The sequence below is a fragment of the Panthera onca genome, chromosome A1 (genome assembly GCF_046562875.1).
Source record: "Panthera onca isolate mPanOnc1 chromosome A1, mPanOnc1 haplotype 2, whole genome shotgun sequence".
Classification (NCBI taxonomy): domain Eukaryota; kingdom Metazoa; phylum Chordata; class Mammalia; order Carnivora; family Felidae; genus Panthera; species Panthera onca.
In genome coordinates this window covers 204,287,609-204,311,053 of record NC_138339.1, presented here as the reverse complement: position 1 = coordinate 204,311,053, position 23,445 = coordinate 204,287,609, and the positions used below count along the sequence as shown (strand labels likewise).

Below are 23,445 nucleotides of genomic sequence, written 5' to 3'. Positions count from 1 at the left end.
TGGGGGGCCTCAGATAATATTTCTGGCAGATACTTGATATCATTTATTATGATTAGAAATCTTTACCTAGAGAGACAATGATGAATTCTTCTTACCTATTTAAACTTTTCACAGTCATTTCTTTTACTTGTTCCTTATTACTTAGGCAAAAGAGAAAACCGGACATTAAAGGAATCTTGGGCAAAGATTAATCTTTGTTTTTTATTGCTTTCATTTGAAATTTGTATGTTTTTTTTCTTTTTTTCACTTTAGAGTTGCCCTTGACACTAGTTGGACACAGATTCTGAGGCTAAATCTCATTCAGTTTTGTGGATGCCTTTAGATGATTTCAGTTTCAGGGTTTAAAGTTAGGAACTATATATAGCATTTTATTCTCCTATTTGTGTTTTATTTAGATCCCATACTTCTGTATTTTATCTGCTACTGAGTATAGTAAACTGAATATTGTGAACATAGTAATGAAAAAGAATCTTTACCTGCTGGCTTCCTTATAGAATCTTTCTGAATTACGTAATCACTGATATTAAGGCTTGATGATTCATATTGAGAAGTGATTATCACAAGACTGTGTAATTTAGGAGATTCTAAGAGGAGTCTGATAAATAGTACCTCCTTTTCCACTTAGCTTTTGAATCAGTCGAGAAGTAAAGAGTGAGAGATGTGGGTCAAAATATCAACTTTATAATTGATAAAAATTACTTCGAAAGTTGTGGTTTTAGTGGAAGACCCGAACGGGCCTATTAACTGAACCACAAACCAGGAGGACTTAAATACTCCTTTATGATAGTGCCAATCCAGTGAAGATGCTGAGTAAATACCTCCCACCTCAGGACTCCTAACTAGATCCCAAGAAAAAGAAAGTTGACGATGAGCCCAGTATATACAGTATCTTCTTCCCCGTCAGATAAGTCAGTCATTCTATAAGGGGTGTTATTAGTTTTCTAAGGTTCCTATAAAAATTACCACAAACCTGGTGACCTGAAACACAGACATGTATTCTCTCATGGTTCTGTTGGCCAGAAGTCTAAAATCAGAGTGTCAGCAACTTTGGTCCCTTTGGAAGCTCCAAGGGAAAATCTGTTTCACGCCTCTCTCCTAGCTACTGGTAGCTGTGGGCAGTCTTTGGCATTCCTTGCCTTATAGATGTGAACCTCCAATTTTTCCTTCCATCTCCACATGGCCTTTACACCACGTATCTTTCTGTGTGTATTTATGCTGTGTGTATTTATACTGTGTGTTTATTTCCTCTTATCTTGTAAGGACACTCATCACTGGATTTCTAGCCCATCCTAATTCTGGATGGTCTGACCTTTAAATTTTTTTTTTTAATGTTTATTTTTGAGAGAGAAAGAGCACGAGTGGGGGAGGGGCAGAGAGAGAGGGAGACACACAATCCGAAGCAGGTTCCAGGTTCTGAGCTGTCAGCACAGAGCCTGACATGGGGCTCGAACTCACGAACCGTGACATCATGACCTGAGCCGAAGTCGGACACTTAACCGACTGAGACACCCAGGCACCCCTGGATGGTCTCATCTTTAGATCCTGACCTCAGTTATGCTTGCAAAGGCCTTTTTCCCAAATAAGGTTACATTTACAAGTTCTGGTAGATTTATGTTTTGGAGGGGCCACTATTCAATCCACTGAAAGGGCCAGAGAGGCCAGGAATTGGAGTAATTAAATAAGTAAACTTGGGGCGCCTGGGTGGCTCAGTCGGTTAAGCGTCCAACTTGGGGTCAGGTTGTAATCTCATGGCTCATGCGTTCGAGCTGGGTGTCGGGCTCTTTGCTGACAGTTCAGAGCCTGAGGCTCACTTCTGATTCTGTGTCTCCGGCTCTCACTGCCCTTCCCACTGATGTTCTGTCTCTCTCTCTCTCAAAAATAAACAAACATAAAATTTTTTTTTACAAATAAGTAAGCTTGTTGCTTGCTAGGAAATATTAGGAGTTGGGGACACGTGTTACTTCCGATTATTCCCCAGCTTTTTGTTCCCATGGTCAGCTAGGATGTATGAGATCAACAAAATGGTCATTTTCCCACCCAATTTTTGTGTCATTGGCATTATCTTCAATTTTTGTTTCTTTGGTAGAATCTTAAAGCTACTTGTCTGTTTTGTATTAGAGGTTAAAAGTGAGCAATATAAGCTATATATCCATTTAACTGCATACAAATAAGAGGCAATTTATTACAACACATTGAAAACAAACAAAATAAGCAAAGGTGTTCTCTCAACCCTCATGGGATGTAGAACTGCCCAGTTCCATAAAGATGCATTGTGATCTGTATGTCCTATGGACCGAGTCAGGGTGCCCTTGTCAGGCTGGATAACAAATACTAGGAAAGTTCCATTTCTTTCTTACTAAGAATTATATAGAAGCAAATGTTTTACTCTCACAGTTCAACGGATATGCTCTCCCTTGGATGCATAAGTCTCACTTTGGAACACCTAAATCTAGATCATCTCTGATCGTCCAACAGAACTTTTTGTAGTGATATGGATACTTTATATCTGTGTTGTCCATGTGCAGAACATTTGAAATATAGCTAATGTGACTCAAGAATTAATTTTAAATTTATTTTAATTTTCATTAATTTAAATATAAATTTAAATAGCTGCATGTGGTTGGTGGACCATATTGGACAGCACAAGCTACATATATGTCAATGTCTAAGCAAAAAATACTGAGAGTAGTAAAATAAAGAGAATGATGAACATTATAATAACAATAATCTGCCTATGGCTTAATTTAAATGTCCTTATTTTAATGGCATTAACAAAGCAGAAGAAAAAGTTCATCCTGAATTAGCAGCTTATCTATACTTGTTAAGGGTTTTGGACTTGTTTTAACTTGGAATTTTTTATAACTGAAAATTGGATGAAATTTTAGTCTCTTGTCTCTAATTATATTCTTTAGGACTAAATTTATATCAAAATTATTCCTCTGTAGGCAAAATACTGGTAAATATGAAGCAGAAATTTGTTAACTTGGGACATGCTTACTTGAGAAATTAAGTGTAAATGTCAATCATTTCACATTTTCTTTGCAGAAAATATAAATTAATGTGCACAGATTTTACTTAAAAGACTATGTAACAAAAAAGTAGCCTTTTTTTTCCCCATTTGTAGGTATGATACTGCTTGAAGGTATAATATTTTATAATGTGGAAAATAACACTTTATGGTAAAGTTATTTTTCTGGCATGTAAGCAGATTTTACCATCATTTCCCAATTATTTCATAAGTATTTTATTATATAAAATTTTCAATAGCAGTTAGTCCATCAATTTTATTTTTGTGTTTGAAATGTGGCCAGGCATTAGATTTAAATATACTTTAAAAGGCAATGCAAAAATAAGTCAGGTATAGTCTACACTTCTTGAACTTTATATGGTTTAAATTTTGGAATTTTGTATTCTTCATTAATGCCAGAAGAGGGTATACTTTAAACTTGATGTTTTTAAACAGTAAACATTCCTTCCAACTGGTGCTGTAAAGTCGTTGTCCCTTAAAAAATTACCAAGTGCTTTAATTTCAGATTGTCCCTTAATGTACATGGGAGGAGATGGGGGAGGTGTATGTGAATAATTTAGAGCACATAACACTAAAAATACCTATTAACACTAAACACCTTTAATCCAGAAACACAACTTTGTTTTCCTAAAGTTTTCTCATTACTTTCCAAAAATGAATTCAGAATTAGTGAATTCAGGAGACCCTTCTGAAGGGTCTCCCCCAAACTCTGATGTATGTAATATAATTTCACTTTTGACCTTATTTAATTGAAATTATTATAAATGATAAAGGAAAAGAGAAACACAATAAATGAAAAATAAAGCCATAGCTAGAAAGTGATATTTATTCCTTTGTGTTTTGACAGCTTGAAGGTCCATGTGTTTTGCAAATTCAAAAAATTCGCAATGTTTCTGCACCAAAGGACAACGAGGAATCTCAGGCTGCACCAAGAATGCTGCGTTTGCAGATGACTGATGGTCATATAAGTTGCACTGCTGTTGAATTTAGTTTTATGTCCAAAATAAGGTGAAACTTTATTTTGTATATTTCTCACAGTGTTTGAAGGAGCTATTCAAAATGGATTTTGTTTTACACATTTTGGAAAGAAGAAATGAACTCTTAAGTTCATGTTACAATTTTTCAGAAGATATTAACGAGTGTTTGTATTTCTGCTTTATCTGTATAGGAAAATAGGAATGGATTTACTTCCTCCTTCCTTAAATGTTAATTATAAAAACAAATTAAGTTGTTTTGTATGGAGAGTTTTTTTCAGTAAATTTTAGGTCATTCAAAAATCTCTAAGAACGAACAGAATTTCTTTGAATGTATTACTGCTGCTTCTTTGACAGCTGTGTCCATCACCCTAGTTTTATAGATGAATGAACTTTCTTAAGAAATGATTGAAGCTAGAGAGATGTGCCACTCCACTATCTGAGAGGAGAAGTAACTTCATAAGGAACAATTTTCCAAATCCCTCTTTTGGCTATTTTTATGAGAAGTTTTTATTTTTATTTGAATAACGTTGATGTATAACATTGTGTAAGTTTAATTGTACAGCATGTTACTTTGATACACTTATATATTATGATTACTAACATAACAGAATTTATTACAATACGTAATTATAGTATAATACTATTGTCTGTGTTCATTATACTGTATATCAGATTTCTGTGGCTCATATACTACTCATTACAAGTTTGTGCCCTTAAATGCCATTAATCTTATCCCTCTCTGCCATTCCCTGGTGGCCACTATTTTATTCTCTTCTTACAGGTATAACTTATTTGGGTTCTACATGTAAATGATACACAGTCTTTCTCTGTCTGAATTATCTTGCTTAGCATAATATGTCCAAGGTCCACTCATGTTGTTGCAAATAGCAGAATATTCTCCTTTCTCATGCTGAATAATATTTATTGTGTATATGTACCACATCTTTATTATCCATTCATTTTAGTTGTTTCCAGATTGTGAATAATGTTGCAATAGACATGGGAGTACATATTTGTGGTCGAAATCCTGTTTTCATTCCCTTCGGGTGTATACCCAAAGGTGGGATGGCTGGATTGTATGGTAGATCTAATTTAATTTTTGAGGAATCTCCATATTGTTTTCCATAGTGGTTGGACCAATTTACATTTCTACCAACAATGTATAAAAGTTTGCTTTTCACCACATCCTCACTAATATCTGTTGTCTTTTGTGTTCTTGATGATAACCATTTTAAGAGGTGTGAGGTGATACCTCTTTGTGGTTTTGATTGGCATTTCCCTGACGAATAGTAATGTTGAGCATGTTTTACATGACTGTTGGTCATTTTGATGTCTTCTTTGGAAAAATGTCTGTTCTCATTTTTTAACCAGATTGTTTTTTATTATGTTGACAGAGTTCTTCATATATTTTGGATATTAACCCCTCATCCAATATATAGTTTGCAAAAATTATCTCTGATTCTGTATGTTGTCTTTTCATTTTGTTGTTTTTTTGCTGTGTAGAAGCTTTTGAGTTATCAAACCCATTTGTTGCTTTTTGCTTTTGTTTTTGTGCTTTGGGTGTCCTCTCCAAAAAACTCATTGCCAACACCATTACTGATAAGCTTCTTCCCTGCGTTTTCTTCTAGGAGCTTTATGGTAGCAGGTTTCATGTTTAAGTCTTTGGTGCATTTCGAGTTAATTTTTGTGAGGGTTGTGAGTTGGGAGTCCAGTTTCACTGTTCTGCTCATGTTTCTGTGAAAGGCTTTTAGAGTCATACTTGTTGGAATGGATAAAAGCACTGAGAAGGACTTTATCTTCAGTGTCCCCATTAGTTCAATTTGAGCAATTTTATGAGGTGGCAGTTTTCATTGGGCATTTACTATGTCATTTTATATGCTCATGTTTGCTGTTCTGGGTCTTGTGAGCTTTTTCACTTAATGTAAACTCCTAGACCATACTCCTCTCCTAAATGAGTGGAGGTACAAAGGTAAAAAAAAAAAAAAAGTTTAGATTTTGCCTCCAGTAGCTCCTCTGCTAAAGAGGTAGGCACATAGGCAGGCAAGTTATAATAAGTATATATCAACTGAAAGGTAGGAGTCTAGAAATTTAACTCTACTTGGGGGAGCCAGAAATGAGATTTAAAATATGAATAGGTGTTTTGAGACAGGTGAGAGGAGGAATGGCACATGTAGAGACATGGTGTCCTGAAAACAAATGAGTGAAAAGTTCCATTTGGAAGAGCTTACGTGATTTGAGATGGTAGTATGTAGGCAGAAATGTGGTAGGTGGAGGCCTTCTATGCCATGCTCATTAATTTCTCTTCTTTTTTCCCCCCTTCAATCTGTATCTGCCTCTGGTAAAGGAAGTTCCTTCCTTAGGAGATCTATGTTTGTCTGAAATATTGATTTTCATATATAAATTGGGTTTTATTGATTTTGTGATTATGTTGTCATTTTGAAGAGTAGGGGGGTTCCTGTTTCTCTGGAGAAAGACAGCCTCTCTTCTTTTGACAAATTCAGTCAAACTCCCTACAAGGGAGTTCACAGATGACTCAGGAAGACTTGCCATGTAATGGCTCCTTCTCTGATTTTACTGCTGTGTATTTCTCTGAGGTAAATGAAAACACAAGATTATCCAGAGAGAAGGGTCCCTTATGTTGCCCTCTGTCTTTTGTTGAATTTATTGCAGTTTGACAATTGAAAATAAATACTACCACTTGCTCATTGACCCATCATTGAAGTAGTATGTCTACTTTTGTGGCTGTAAAAGCAATAGTCTTCAGAACTGTTCTTACATGTGAACATTTGAAGACATTTTTCAAAGTAAGTGTGGTTAGTGGTTATCTCAAAAAGAGAATAACTCACTAGAGAAGATACACTGGGATCTGGTACCGACTGGGTTCCTCCAGTGGACATTGCATTTCTCTGGGGTGCTTTTTTTTTGCTTTTTTTTTTTTTTTTTTTTTCCAATTTTTTTATCCTACCTCCTGAATGGCTTGAACTTTTAAACACATGCTTCTCACTGTTTTTGTTTTTTATTTTGTTTTGCCTTTTTAAAAATTGTATTGAAAAGAGAGTAAAAGCACTTTGGGGTGCCAATAAAAATAGTAATTAAACCAAAATGTACTCTCTGAATAAGAGTTACTTAGGGCCTTAAAGGTGATGTAGTAAAAATTATATTAAAATTTTAGCACCTATTTATCCTTTTTGGGACTAGAGCTATCATTTAATGTGGTGAATGGGACTTTTTATCATTTATCCTAATGAAATTGTAAGTCCATCTTCAAATAATTTGACAGTTTTTCCCTCTTAACCTATTAAGGAAAGTTTAAGAAAGGTACAGTCATTTTATACAAAAATTAGTTTATCCTTTGTTTTAAAATTAGCTTTTAGTTTAAAATTATTGTACCACAACTTAAATGTCCCTGTAATTTGCATCCAGTTGTTTTTTAAGTTCTTATGTAGTTTTTTTTCTGCTAATTTATGTTTCTACATTTTCATTACATTTTCTAATTTTACCAATTTGTAACAAATTATTGGCTAAAAATGGTTTTGAAAATAAGTGTTTTTTGTTTTTTTTTTTTAATGTTTATTTTTGAGAGAGAGAGAGAGAGAAAGAGACAGAGCATGAGCAGGGAAGGTGCATAGAAAGAGAGGGAGACACAGAATCCAAAGCAGGCTCCAGGCCCTGAGCTGTCAGCACAGAGCCCGGTGAACTGTGAGATCATGACCTGAGCCAAAGTCAGACGCTTAACCGACTGAGCCACCCAGGCACCCTGAAAAATAAGTTTTATGTAAATGATATAATTCAGTAATTATAGTAGTTTCTTTAAAGTAAAGAGTACAGTACCCTGTACTTAGAACTTTGTTTTTAATCCCTAAATGATGATACAGAATTATGAAAATCTGGATCTGTCGTTTACCTGAAGTTGGGAAAAACGTCTTCACTTAGTGTCACTGTATTCAGTTGTGCTGATAAATATTGTCTTTAGTTTACTATACTTACTACCACAGAACTCTCTACTTAAGGGTTAGGTTAGGCAAGGCTATTCATGACTCTTTGTTCTGTAAGTTACGTGGGATGACAGAGTGACAGAGCTTGGGATCCTCAGAATAATTTTTATCAGATAATATCTCACTCTGTATAGGATCTTTGAGGCTTTAAAAACAGACATATTGTATTCCTTCTTGTTAATAGCTGTTCTAACAACCATCTTTCTTCAAAACAGACCAATGATATCAACACTTTCACTGATTTTGCTGTTGCATCTATCAGCACATGGTGAATATCCTGAACTTTAAAAAATGTGAACAATGTTAAGCCATTTCAGTCTGGTTTTCTGATTCATCCTAAGTGCTTGAGACTATGTAGCCAGTCTCCTGAAAAAAAGTTTCTCTATGAGTGTGTTTTGAAGAACTTGACCAGGTTCAGGACTGAATTCCATTTTGGGGAAGGAGTGTCAATGTATTTTAACTCTTTTTCTTTTTTCCTTGATTTAGCCTGAACACGCCACCTGGAACTAAAGTGAAGCTCTCAGGCATCGTGGATATAAAAAATGGATTCCTGCTCTTGAATGACTCAAACACCACAGTTCTTGGAGGTGAAGTAGAACACCTTATTGAGAAGTGGGAGTTACAGAGAGTAAGTGTAAACTAAGAAAAATGGCTAGAACTTTAAAAAACTCTACTCTTTTTAATGTATTCTGGGTTTTAAGATCTTCCCACAGTAAAAAGTAAAATTAGTCTTTTGTGTCAGAGTTGAATAGAACGGAAAACAGTGATCTTTACAGAAAACTACCTTTGATTAGCATAGTTTGTCTTCAGAAGATGTCATTTTTCAGTATTTGCTACATTTTATTACATATTTTTAAAAGTAATTCTTTACTGACAATTTTTCAAAATTCCCAAGATACCTGTTATAAACTATGTGTAATGTATTTGTGTGTAATTCTGCAAAAACCAAATATTTGTGAATATATATGAATATAACATATGTCTATTTGTCTCAGCTACAAACACGCATATGTACAACTGAAAGCAAGTTGTTTGTATAAAGTGTCGCAATAACGGAGAGATTCTTACTGTATTTGTTTTCCTAGGCACATTAGTTGGTGTTTTTCCCATTTATGTTAACGATATCTTCATCCTTCTAGTCATAGGTTATCTAAGGGTTGTGTCTCTAGTTTGCTTCCAGCAACCAATTCTGTTGATCCACTGCTGACAGATCTCCTATCCTTCCCTTTGCTCTCCAGTTCCATCGCTTTTGCAATAGTTTGTCTTTTTATTTTCAGTTTATTTCTTAATTTTTTAAATATTCACAACTTGATTATTTTAGTTTACGTCTTTTGTATCTCACACCTGGACTACTGCAGTAGCCTTTTCAATGGTATCTCCACATATCCTTCCTCCATCTTCTAATTTATTTTATTTACTTCTGCAAGACTATTTTCCTTCAGTATCACTCAGAACATGTCATACCCTGCTTTTATTTCAAATGTCTTAATTTGGTATTCAAGACTATTTATAGTCTAGCCCTAGTTCCAGTTTACCTTTTTAACTTCCTGTATTATTTTACATGGGTTTTGTTCTAACCAAATGGAACCACTTACTCTTTCTTTGCTTCTCTATGCTTTCCTTAGTTATACTTTCGGGGGTAAAATCTTTTTCCACATTTATATCATTCATCTTGTTCTCTTTCTCCTGATCCCTGAATGGCCAAATTGTCCCATGCTTTTAGACCCAGATCAAATGCTTGCTTCTTTGCCAAGTGAAGTAGTTGGTCCTTTATTGAATTCTTAGAACATTTTATTTGTGTTAAGTATATTACTTTTTACCTAGCACTAGAATTATGTTTACTTATCTCCTTTAATAGATTATAAGCTTCTTGAGGTAAGAATTGTTTGTGCCTTTGTTTAATTCCATGAATATTTGTTGAACAGTCTGTAGATACTGTGCTGGACCCTTGCATCAGGAAACCATGTAATCCTCCTAACAGTCTTATAAGGGAGTATTATGTTCATATAGATCGGGAAATGGACTTAAAGAACTGTTAAATAATTTATTTTATGATTACAGATCTAATAGGTGACAGATCTGAGCCTCCTCTAACACAGAAGCTCAGGATGTGTACATGCAAAAACATTATAACAAACGATTGTGGAATGAATGAATTATAAAGCACATAAATCTAATTACTCTTTGATCTAAAATTGATGTTCTTGTGCTGCCCCAAATCTTGCCTGTTACCTGGAATGAGCCAAGGAACCTAGTAACATTTGAAGATTTTCCTATTTTATGATACATTATTCTTTTCTATTTTCTTGCTTTGAAAGTGCCTCTGTTTGGGAGGTAAATAGATAAAGAAATTTAGGCACATATTTTATTCTTTAGTACTAATTACTTACAATACTAATGTGCTACCTTTAGGTCTGCTGTACTATGTAGTATAAGATAATGTTCCCTACCTGCATTGTTTAATTAAAATGTTACAAAAGCAGAAGTGGCTTGATAGTTTTACATAAATAGCCAAGATTATGAACCTTGAATTTCCCAGAGAAATCCCACCCATTTCATGTAACTCTTTCCTTTCACAAGTTGATAAATTATATTTTTATTATTAGACATTTTTTAGAGTGTGGTAAGATGCCATTAAGTCAGACCAACATCTTACATTATTTTCCTAATGCCAGCCAAAACTACTTCACTAACTGTAAAATCAATTAAACATTCCTAGAAACTTCCTCACTCCTAAAACACACCCCCCCCACACACACAACGATTATTAGTAGTTTGATAGTTATCTTTGTAATATTTTATTATATTATGTTTACACTTTGTTTCCTGAAAACTGTGTTAATATTTCTTTTTAGGGGGCAATAAAAATTTATATTAAAAAGTGTTTAAAACATCTTGCAATGATTATAGTTCTCTTGATTTATAGTTGTTGCTGCTGTTTTAATTTGGTAACCATAGTCATGTAGAAACCATGGAGAGTTTAATTACTGAAGCATCTGGCAGGTGGTACACATAGAAATCAGATGTACGCATAGAAACCATAGACCATAAAGTTAATTTTCAAAAAGGGCCCTAACCATTTTGTAAAATAAATGGGTTAAGGGGACATGGGCAGTATTTAAACTATGTGCATGTTTTGTAGCTATAACAAATTGTAATAGACAGGTGAAGAGAAGAAGAAAAACTCAAACCTCAAAATGTTTTGTACATTTGGCAAAGACCAGTTCTAGAGAGTTCTGTGCCAGATGTAATTTGCAAAGTAATGTAGTTTCTGTAACATTTTAGTGCCCCCCAGCCTGTTGCCATGACAGATCTGGGTTTGTTTGTTTTTTCTTTGTGTGTGTGTGTGTGTTTAGTAATGTATACATAACATAAAATTTACCATTTTAACCATTTTAAATGTAAAATTCAGTGGCATTAAGTACCTTTATATTGTTAAACAACCATTACATCATCCATCTCTAGAATTTTTATCTTCCCAAACTTAAACTCTGTACCCATAAAACAACTTCCCATCCCCCTATACCCACCTCCAGTCTCTGGTAATCGCCATTCTACTTTCTGTCTCTATGAATTCAACTACTCTAGGTACTTCATATAAGTGAAATCCTATGATATTTGTCCTTTAGTGTCTGGTGTATTTTACTTAGCATAATGTCTTCAGGGTTCATCCATGTTGTAGCATGTGTCAGAATTGCTGGACTTTTTTAGGCTGAGTACTATTCCATTGTATATTCCATATACACGCACACACACATACAGCATTTCAGTGTTTTCCTCATTCATCGATTGGTGGACATTAGGGTTGTTCCTACCTTTTGGCTAATTGTGAACAGTTCTGTTATGAACAAGGTTGGACAAATATCTGTTCAGGTTTCTGCTTTCAGCTCTTTTGGACATACAACCAGAGTAGAATTGCTGAGTCATATGGCAGGTAATTCTATGTTTAATTTTTTGAGTAACTGCCATATTGTTTTCTACAGTAATTGCACCATTTTATATTCCCGCCGGCAATGCACAAGGGATCTAATTTCTCCACATCCTCGCCAATCCTTGGTATTTCATTTTTTATAATAACCATTCTAATAGGTGTGAAGTGGAATCTCATTGTGGCTTTGATTTGCATTTCGCTATGCTTAGTGATATTTAGTGCCTTCCACAGGCCATTTGTATGTCTTCTTTGGAGAAATGTTTATGTCCTTTGTCCATTTTTTAACTGGTTTGTTTAGCTTTTGTCCTATTCTTGATATTTTCTGGGTATCAGTTCTTTGAGATGTATGAAATACAAATATTATTTCACATTCTGTGGGTTGTCCTTTTACTCTGTTGATAGTATCCTTTGATGCACAAAAGGTTTTAATTTTGATGAAGTTTGATTTCATGTTTTTTTTCTTTTGTTGCTTGTGCTTTTGATGTCATATCCAAGAAATCATTACCAAATCCAGTGTCCTGAAACTTTGCTTCTGTCTTTTTTTCTAAGAGTTTTATGGGTTTAAATTTAGGTATTTGATCCATTTTAAATTAATGTTTGTATATGATACAAGTTAAGGGTCCAACTTCATTGTTTTGCCTATGGATATCCAGTTTTCCCAGCACTATTTCTCTCTTTCCCCAATGAACGGTCTTGTCCACACTCTTCAAAAATGATTTGACCACATATGCAAGCAAGGGTTTGTTTCTGGGTTCTTTATTCTTTTGTTCCCTATGTCTGTCTTCATGCCAGTACCACTCTGTTTCGATTATAGTAAGTTGTAGTAAGTTGTATAACTGAGAAACATGAGGACTTTTCAGGATAGTTATGGTATTCAGGGTCCCTTGAGATTCCATATGAATTGTAGGATGACTTTTTCTGTATCTGCAAAAAAATTCTTTTGATTTTGATAGGAATTGTATTGAATCTTAATAATATTGATCTCTTAATAATATTAATTCTTTCAATCCTTGACCATGGGATATCTTTGCATTTATTGATATCATCTTTAATTTCTTTTAGCAGTCTTTTATAGTTTTCAGTGTACAAGTCTCTTAAGTTTATCTCCCAAGTGTTTTATTCTTTTTGATGCTATTGTAAAGGGAAGCTTACAATCTACAGTGGTTTTTTGCTCAGTCTAGTTCTCAGCAATGACTTTAGGGAATTCATATGCTGGTTTCTGGAGCCTCTTTTCTCCACATGTCCCTCTTTTACAAAACTCTGCCCCAGCACTTCCAGTTGCTTCAGCCTGCCTGAAGTTGATTCTCTCAGGTTGGCTCTCTGCACTGACTGAATCATGCCTCTGAGCAGAAATGCAGAGCTCATCTGGTTCGATTTTGTTTATTTCTCTTTCTTTCAGGGACTATAGTCCTGCACTACTTATTGTCCTATGTCTTAAAACAGTTTTTTCTTACAAGTTGTCCAGATTCCTGCTTGTTTGTAGAGGGAGGTGAAGTCTGACTTCTGTACATTCATGAGGATGAGAAGTATCAACCATGTAATATGTTTTAAATTATATAATCTGTATTGACAGATGGCATTATTAGCAGTTTGTGTGAGTTTTTAAAGGAAGTTACAGTATAAATTGAAATGATTGATGCTTGAATGTCTTGATTATTCAAGATAGGTCTTTCCTATCTGAGGAAAGACCCCTAGATAATTGAATTCGCTGCTGGTTTTTAAAAAGTAGGTTAACATCTTATGTACAGCTTGTAAAGAAATATGACAGTCCTATAAAGTTTATATTATTCTTTGCTTAATCAGCTGAATAGTCTTGTTCAGACCCTGCCTCTCAAGGACTCAGTCTCACAAGACTACTTCCCCACTTCAGATGCCAGTTGCAAATAGCGGGTCCCTGGGTTACCCACATGTCAGTACGTTGTGGGTACAAATTGGTGGTTCCTGTGACCTCCTTCTTGGGTTTGATAATTTGCTATAATGGCTCACAAAAATCAGGGAAACACTTTACTTACTATTAACAGGTTTACTATAAATTTAGGATATTGTAAAAGACGCAAATGAACACCCAAATGAAGCTACAAGATCTAGAAGAGTCCTGAACACAGGAGCCTCCGTCCCTGTGGAATTTGGTGTGTTCTACCCTTCCAGCACATGGATGTGTTCACCAAACTGGAAGCTCTCAGAACCCTGTTGTATAGGGGGTTTCATGGAGGCTCATTATATAGGCATGATTGACTAAACCACTGAACATTGGCGACTAACTCATTCTCCAACCTTCCAATCATATTATCGGTGCCTCTGGCAGCCTGCCCCCATCCTGGAGCTATTTAGGGGCCCATCAATAGTCACCTCATTAGCATAAACTCAGGTATCCTCAAAGAAGCTTATTATGAATAACAGAAGATGCTCCTCTGACCCCAATCACTCAGGAAATTCCAAAAGTTTTAGGAGCTCTGTTCCAAGAACTGGGGAAGAAGCCCAAATATATATATTTTTATTACATTGCAGTATCTCAAATATTTGCTAGTAGATTTTATGTATAAAAATTTATTTTGAAGATAATTTTCAGGTAATATTTGTCTGTCGGATTATAGTTTTAGTGCGCTTTTAAAACTTTTGTTACCATTGTTTGTTGTCTTGAATTAACTCCTTGTCGAAGAGGGTATTTTTTTTACTGTGTTTTCTTTTTATGGGAGCAGGTTGGTAAGTACTTCTGAAAATTCTATGTGAATGTGTAGTTTAGTATGGGAGATGAGGAGAGAACCTTTACCTAATTATTGCCTAATTACACAAAATGTTTTTATGTAGTTTAAAATTATTTATACAAGGCTTTTTTTTTTTTTTTCCTATTCTATATAAGAATCTACTAACATAAGTGGATTCCTGGCACATTGTAAATGGTATAATTTCTGTCTTATGACTCACTTTTCTCACAGAGCTTGTCAAAACACAATAGAAGTAATATTGGAACTGAAGGTGGACCACCTCCTTTTGTGCCTTTTGGACAGGTAATGACTTCCATGTTGGCAGATGAATTTAATCAGCAAAAAAGTGTTCTTCATTTGTATTCAAGCTGTGTTTAGTTTTGTGTGGAACTATTCATTTAGAGGTCATGGAGTTATGTGGAAATCTATTAAATACAGAAATTTAATAATTGTGGTTTTTTTCTTTAACTAAATTGTTGGTGTAGATTCTTTTCTCAAGAGCTGTTAACCGAAAGATTGAAGCAGTTAAGAGGCATACTTGAAGAGCAACTTATAATTAATTAAGATAGCCTGGTGGTAGAGGCTTTGTTTTTTTGTTCTTGTTGTTATTTTTTGTTTTTTTGAGAGAGTGAGCGAGAAATTCAAAAGTAAGGCAGATGTATGCTGTAATTTCCCACTTTTTTTGGTAGACACAAAAGAGGGAGAGGAAAAAATGAAAATGTCAACAGAGAGATGAGACATAAACGTGCGAACCCAGAGACAGGGAAGGGCATCACTGCACTTTAGTGGGGTTTCTGTCCCAGTTGTTCTTTCCTGGATTCTAATCTTCGGCCTTGATCCAAATTACCTGTCTCAATCAAGAACTTAATTTTATTTCCATTTGATATTTTTCTTTTTAACCACAGCAGCCCTGATCCTTCTCTTACAGAAGCTAAAAGTTTCCTCCTCACTATTTTTCAACCCACCCTCTGCAAAATGTTACAGTGAGGTAACTCCTTAGCTGCCTGAAATCTTGGGCCTTCCTGATTTTACTCAGCGTTCCACTGTTATTCACAACAGTCTCCTGCAGCCTTTTCCTGTTTTATCCCTGATGAGTCTGAGATTAATCCCTGTGGCAACTTGCTCTTTACTTCATGATGGCACCAACATTTAGCTGTTGGTAATCTGCCTTGCGTTTGCTCTTCATTTGCTTCATTCCACCCAGATAAATGGGTGGAATCCGTTGACTGGCATCCTTTTCAAACACATTTTTGTAAGGTCAACTCAAAATTGAATTAAAGTCATTCTCTCATCATGGCTATTTTGAAAATAATTTAAAAATATGTTGACTCTACTGTGCTTTGGAGCAAGGCACAGTCAAGATGAGAGGAGGCATGATGCCCTGTGATCTGATCCATGTTGCTGATATTCTCTCTCCCACCAATGTCACAAAAACCTTCAGAATGCAAACAGAGTGTAAACAGTCGAATGATTTATATTTTAATAATATAAATACATGTTTGCAAGAATTTGCTTTCTTCTTAAACATTTTGGTGGTAATATTTCTTTTACGAATTACTCAGAGAAACGTAATTTTGAGAGAGAGCGCAGGGAAGAGGCAGAGAGGGAGGGAGAGAATCACAAGCAGGCTCCACACTATCAGCTCAGAGGCCCATGTGGGGCTCAATCCGACGAATCATGAGATCATGACCTGAGCTGAAATCAAGAGTCAGACGCTTAACCAACTGAACCACCCAGGCACCCCTTATGGTTTTTTAAATTAGGAATATATTAAAAGGTATAGTTTCACTAATATTTCTTATCAAGTCCATTCTAAAATATTCTTGTTCAGTTTATCTTAGTCTTGTACATGGGTTAAAGGTAGATAATGCTGGATGTGTGCCAATAGCAACAGGATATATTAATATTGCTGAAAACCTGTATTTGTACAACACATTTGTGTGAGTGTATGTTTTTCTTTTTTTATTAGTGAGTTGAGAAAAGGCTCATTTTATAGGATTTTTACTGCTAGGATTGGAAGGGAGAACAGAATTCAGGGCTTATTTTTAAGCAGTGTTGGCTTTTTAAAATTATCCTAAGAAATTAAAAATCAAAAACTTTGGGGGCGGTTGGGTGGCTCAGTCGGTTAAGTGTCCAACTTCGGCTCAGGTCATGATCTCGCGGTTCGTGAGTTCGAGCCTGCATCAGGCTCTGTGCTGACAGCTCAGAGCCTGGAGCCTGCTTCGGATTCTGTGTCTCCCTCTCTCTCTCTACCCCTCCCCCACTCTCATTCTGTCTCTGTCTCTCTCTTTCTCTCTCTCTCTCTCTCTCTCTCTCAAAAATAAACATTAAAAAAAAATTTTTTTTAAATCAAAAACTTTGTAGCCTGATTGAGAGAGCAGTTATGTTTTTAGTTTTTAGTTTGTAAGTTCAGAGACAGCTCTTTATATTTAAAATAACCATACTATACTACTTAACCGTCATATGCATATTGTGTCATAATATGGAAATCAAACTCTTAATAAAAAACTGAACTTGTCTCTCCTTGTACAGTAGTATATAGACTGTTTGAAGTTTAAAATTATTTCAAGTTGTTATTCTAAAATGCTACATAAATCTCTTGGTTCAATGTGTGTTTTAAATATGTGCCCTATTTTAGATGGCCATTATGTAGCTTTACAATTTTATTTACCAGTTACATTTATTTACAAGTGACTTTAATCAGTTTTCTACCTTTATTTTTAAATCTATGGGAAAGAATTAAACTTTTATGAGCTCTCAATTGTTAAAGCAACACAAACCTTTCTTTTGAGGTGTTACTTTCTTATGAAAAACTTGGATCTCTTTTGGAACTACTGGAGTGTTTTATTTTTCTCTGTTATTACCAGAAGTGCACGTCTCATGTCCGAGTGGATAGTAGAGAACTTGACCGAAGAAAGACATTGCAAGTCACAATGCCTGTCAAACCTACAAATGACAATGATGAATTTGAAAAACAAAGGACTGCTGCTATTGCGGAAGTTGCAAAAAGCAAAGAAGTAAGAAACTAGATCTTTATAAACTCTTATTCTTTGTCATTATGTTCTATTTAAGTCGCTCAGAATCATTATTGTCTTTCCATATAAGGTAACTAATTCAACAAACTTTCGACATTCTTCTTGCATATTTCAACAGTAGAAATGCCCTGGGCCTTTATGGAGCCTTAAGCTCACACATTTTGCTCACAAGTTCTTGCTAGCAAACCACTCTTCTTTCCTCCCTTTTCCTTTTCTTCTGAATAGAGTAACAACGAAACACACTTTTCATGATGGCAGAGGATTTTCTGTTGTTAGTTGAGCTAGATACCACCTGTGAGGAATGCAAGTAAAGATAGATCAGAAGAGGGGCACCTGGGGGGCTCAGTGGGTTAAGCATCTGACTTTGACTCAGGTCATGATCTCACGGTTCGCAGGTTCAAGCCCCGTGTCGGGGCTCTGCGCTGCAGCTCAGAGCCTGGAGTCTGCTTCAGATTCTGTGTCTTCCTCTCTCTCTCCCTCCCCTGCTCATGTGCATGCATGAGTTTCTTACTTCTCTCTCTCTCAAAAATAAATAAATATTTAAAAAAAAAAGATTGATCAGAGGATAAATCATGGCTTAGTATTAACATTTTTGTTAGTTTTCATTCTTCAATCTACTTAGTAAAAAATAATTTTTTTCTTTGGATCCTGTACATTTATGCCCGCCCCCACCCACACACACACACACACACACACACACACACACAATCCATCATGTTCTCTTAACAGCCAAATGGTTTTCTTTTAATTATTTAAAATTTCTTGCTTATTTGAAATAGGTGTTTTCTCTAGTTATTCATTTTAGACTTTGAGAAGAAATTTAAGTTCATGAATTAGTTGCTGAGACAGACTCTCCTTCTCTTAACCAGTGAGATTAGAATACTTTCCTTTATTTAAAACCAGTAATAAAGCTTAGCTAACAACTGCTTTCCTATTTAATTTTGAAGTATAAGTAAGAGATTTATTGAATTTTGATTGTTCTTCCTGCAGTGTCTTTCCGTCATCAGTCTGATCCAAGAGCACAAGCTCTGGAGTCAGGCAGCCTGGAAGTGTATCCTGCTGACAGCCTTCGATAAGTTACTTAGCTTTTCATACCTGATTTTTCTTCATCTTTGCAAAGGGGATAATAACGGCACCCACTTCATATGGTTGCTGTTAGAATTAAACTGATAATCTTTAAAACGTTTACAACGCTGCATGTGGCACAGTTCAAATTTTCCTTCACTGAAAGCTCTCCGTAAATGTGACTATTGCCATTCCTTAGTGTCTTTTATGTTCTAAGGTACATGCTTTTAAAAATCGTTTTTCATGCTTCTGAAATTAATGCATTTTGCATAGTTTACATAATATATATTTCTTTTTTCCTAAAAGGCTGTTAAAATTATGGAATTTTAAAAGAGTATATGGGATATATATCAATTTCTTAATGATTATAGGAAAGTTGTTCTTTTGATGTACATTTTTCTCACACAAACTTTCCTTCCAAAACTTTGATGCAGGGTATGGCTATTTTCTAGAATATAGTTAAACTGTAATATGCTTCATTTTTTAAAGCCATAATTGATCACATTGTATTTTGTATAAATATTTGATAAATAAAGAATCCTAGCTTTCCAAAGCAAACTTAAAACTACTCAGTTTATATATGAGAGAACTGATGGTGGTTCAAAACTACCCGAACTTGCCCAGTGTTACCCAATGGCAAATTTAGGACTAAACCTATGTGTATTATAGATTATCCTTATATCTATAGATCTGTCTCTATAGGTAAGTACACACACACACACACACACACACACACACACACAAGCACACAAGCACAGATTTATATTTAATCTAAATGCCTGAACAATGGAGCACCTGGGTGGCTCAGTCAGTTAAGCATCTGACTCTTGACTTTGGCTCAGGTCATGATCTCACAGTTTGTGAGTTTGAGTCCAACATCGGCCTCTGTGCTGACAGCACAGAGCCTGCTTGAGATTCTTTCTCTCTCTGTCTCTCTTCTCTCCCCCCACTTGCTCTTGTGCTCTCTCTCTCAAAATAAATCAACTTAAAAAAATAAATGTCTGAACAGCAAAATCATAAGAGTGCAATTGTTTTAGAAAGATGTTTTATGATCATCCATTCAAACAATTATGTGGATTTGGTGGAATTTAGTGCACATGATCAAGCCATGATTTTCATATATTTTTTCCGTTATTTGTTTATTCAGCAATCTTATGAAAATCTGTATGCGAAGAAGTGTTCTAAATGCTTAGATTAAGAGTCCCTGGGTGGCTTAGGTGGTTAAGCATCTGACTCTTGATCTCAGTTCAGGTCATGATCTCTTGATTCGTGAAGTCAAGCCCCACATCAGGCTGATAGTGCAGAGCCTGTTTGGGATTCTCGCTCTCTGCCCCTCCCCTGCTCATGCTCTTTCTTTCTGGATCTATCTCTTTCTCAAAATAAATCAATAAACTTTTAAAAAATGTAAAAACTAGGGGCACCTGAGTGGCTCAGTCGGCTAAGCACTGACTTCAGCTGAGGTCATGATCTTGTAGTTCATGAGTACAAGCCCTGCGTCGGGCTCTGTGCTGACAGTTCGGAGCCTGGAGCCTGCTTCAGAGTCTGTGTCTCCCTCTCTCTCAGCCCCTCCCCTGCTTGCGCGCGCGCTCTCTCTCTCTCTCTCTCTCTCTCTCTCTCAAAAATAAATAAACACAGACAAAAAAATTGTTTTTTTTTAAATTAAAAAAATAAATGCTTATGTTAAGTCAATGAACAAAATAGACAAAAGATCCCTGCCCTTATCAAGCTTATATTTTAGTAAAGTAGAAAACTATTTATATGTAAGTTGTATGGGAAGTTAGAAATCAGTAAGCTCTATAGAAAGAAAAAGAATAAAGTAGGTTGGGGAGTTGGGAGTACTGGTTGGGGATGGGGTGCACTTTAACATAGGATGGTCAGAAGTTAAGAATTCTTTTTGTGTAGTTTACATTCTAGTAAAGACACTAAATAATATAAACATGCTAAATAAGTAAGTTTCAGATTTCACTTTTAAATAGAGTGATTTGATTAGGTCCCAAGATGATGAGATTTGAGCTAAGACTTGAAGGAGGTAAGAGAATTAGCTATGTGGTTACCTGAGAAAGAAAAGTCTTTACAAAGGCTCTAAAGCAGGAGTATGTGTTCAAAGAATAGGAAGGTAGCCGGTGGAAGCAGAGAGAACAAAGGGACAAGAAGTAGACCATAAAGTCAATGGTGATAATGTAGGTCAGCTTATATATGGCTCTGTGAGCCATGTTTAAAAAACTGGTCTTTATTCAGAGAGAAATGAGAGCCTTTAGAGGTGTTCAGCACAACAGTAACATCAACTGACCTACATTTAAAAAAGCTAATTGGGGGGGCACCTGGGTGGCTCAGCCGGTTAAGTCACGGTTCGTGAGATTGAGCCCTGTGTCAGTCTTTGCCCTGGCAGCGCAGAGCCTGCTTGGGGTTCTCTCTCCCTCTCTCTTTGCTCCTCCCCCTCTTGTGCACACTCTCACTCTCTCAAAATAAATAAATAAATAAATAAACATTAAAAAAATAAATAAAAAGCTAATTCTGGCTGCTATGTCCAGAGTAGATTGTAGAGAAGAAGATTGAACCAAACAAGTTAGGAAATTATTGAATGATCCAGGGAGGGGAAAAATGATGGTAGCTTGGATGAAGATGGCAGCTGCATAGGTGGTGTGAAGTGGTCAGATTCCGGAATTTTGAAAGTAGAACTATCACAGTTTCTGAGATATTGAATGTGGTACATGAGGGAGGTATCATGAATGATTCCAAGGGTTTTGCCCTAAGAAATGGGCAGGTTAGAGTTTCTTACTTTGAATTAGAGAAGACTATAGTGGAACAGGTTTGAGGATAAAGATTTGGTATTCTGTTTTGAACATAGTAATGTTGAAGTGTGCCTGTCAGACATCATGTGGCTTCATAGGCAGTGAGACAGAAGAGTATAATTGGAAAAGTGAGCTTTGGAAGAGATGCATTTGGAAGTTGTAAGCATATATGGATGCCTATTTAAAATCATGAGGCTATTTAAGTGATGACCTTCCAAACTTCCAAATCTATTGCATAAACCAAAAATTGAATGAATCTAGTTAATGCACCTTTGGTCTTTGAAGGTGTGGTTTTAATTTTGGTTTAAATAAAATTTAAATATTGTGGTGGTGTATCAACTACATAATAGGTATTTTATACGTTGTCTGGTTAATGCTTATCTACTATCATTTTTCTATTTCTCAGGTTCTGTTTCTTTATATTTTCATCAGATTGAAAATAATTTCCCAGTATCTCATAAATTTATATCTAGGATGTTTTCTTACTGTAATAATTTTAAAACACATGTAAAAATATTTATTATTATCACTAATAAAAATCAAGTCTTGACTTCTTCCTCTTTTATTGGATCTATTAGAGCTCTAAAGATGCTGTATGACCACATATTTAATTTGATACTGTACAAGTAACAGCAGTGGGTTACTTTTCAATCATGAATTTGTATCTTTATGACTAATGTCCTTTACATTCTTGTCTTTTTATAATAGTTTTGATGAAAATGAGATCAGAGCAGATTTTCAAATGTGATATATGTGACATAATTATTGAAATAATTCAAACAAAATAAGAAATAAAGGCTTTAAAGTTTTCTATACATAATTAGTAAGATAGCATATTATGTAATTAATGTAAATAGTAAGTTAGCGATGAGAATTTTAATCCAGTGTTAAAATTCACATTATTTGTTTACTTTTTAAGTTTGTATAAATAATCATATTATTGGATCATGGACATAATGTAACTGACTCCTAGACATGTTGAGTGCCTTGCTAAAAATAGACTTGCTACGTATCTGGGTTTATAACCCAGCTCTCGTGATTTATCAGTCGCGTATCGTGCCGTAGAATTATTTTAACACCTGAACTCCATAATGCTAATATTATTGTATTTTCTTCTATGTTGTTGTCTACTTCAGTTTATTCTGATGACTTGCCTTGAAGACTTAACGATGCTAATTTTGTAAATTTTTTATTGCTTCACCCGGACTTGTGGAAAGACGAGATGATGGCCAGTAGTTAGCATAACTGAGAAGCGTTTCGTTACTTGTTTTGCCAGATGTTTTTGGTTGCAGACTAGTCTTGAGAACTATCTTTCCATGTTACTTACCTACATCTCTTTGTCTTTCACTTGCTTAAAGACCAAGACATTTGGAGGTGGTGGTGGTGGTGCTAGAAGTAACCTCAACATGAGTGCTGCTGGGAACCGAACTAGAGAAATCTTACAAAAAGAAAAGTCAGCCAAGCCGGAGGGGAAACATGAGGGTGTCTACAGAGAACTGGTAAGGCCAAAGAATCAACCACAGAGTTAATGTGTTCTGCCTTACCTGGATGATTTTTCTGTCCTTTCTCACAACCACTCCTGGCTTTATTCAGTGCGTTATGAATGAACTTTACAACTCTTAAGAAGGTTTTCATTAAGGATTGTCGCTAATCGTGGAGCATCTGGATCGTTTGAAAGATAATTTACTTAAAACCTCCATCGTACTTAAATTTCTAATGTCTGAATTATGTCTTTTGGAATAGCTTGATGAAAAGCCATCACATTTAATAGAGGACATTTAATGGAGATTATTTTGTATAAGATGATGCCTCAGGAACATCCTTTCCCTTCCCTTCTCCATATCCTTCTCAAATTTTCTGTAAAGTGATTTTGTTTTGTTTTGTTTCGCTCTTTGGGAAAAATGTATTAGAACAAGT

At 35.4% G+C, this 23,445-nt stretch overlaps 1 protein-coding gene across 6 annotated transcripts in view; it reads left to right on the top strand.

Annotated features, from left to right (window-relative positions):
- The window catches only part of TDRD3 (tudor domain containing 3), a 166,456-nt gene that overhangs the window by 78,510 nt on the left and 64,501 nt on the right, over positions 1-23,445 (top strand). For all 6 annotated transcript variants that reach the window (XM_060637033.3, XM_060637034.3, XM_060637030.3 and 3 more), the window contains exons 4-8: positions 3,876-4,036; positions 8,487-8,628; positions 14,868-14,939; positions 17,504-17,653; positions 22,887-23,027. In XM_060637033.3, the coding sequence (XP_060493016.3) occupies positions 3,876-4,036; positions 8,487-8,628; positions 14,868-14,939; positions 17,504-17,653; positions 22,887-23,027 (666 nt within the window). The remainder of the gene's footprint in view (positions 1-3,875; positions 4,037-8,486; positions 8,629-14,867; positions 14,940-17,503; positions 17,654-22,886; positions 23,028-23,445) is intronic.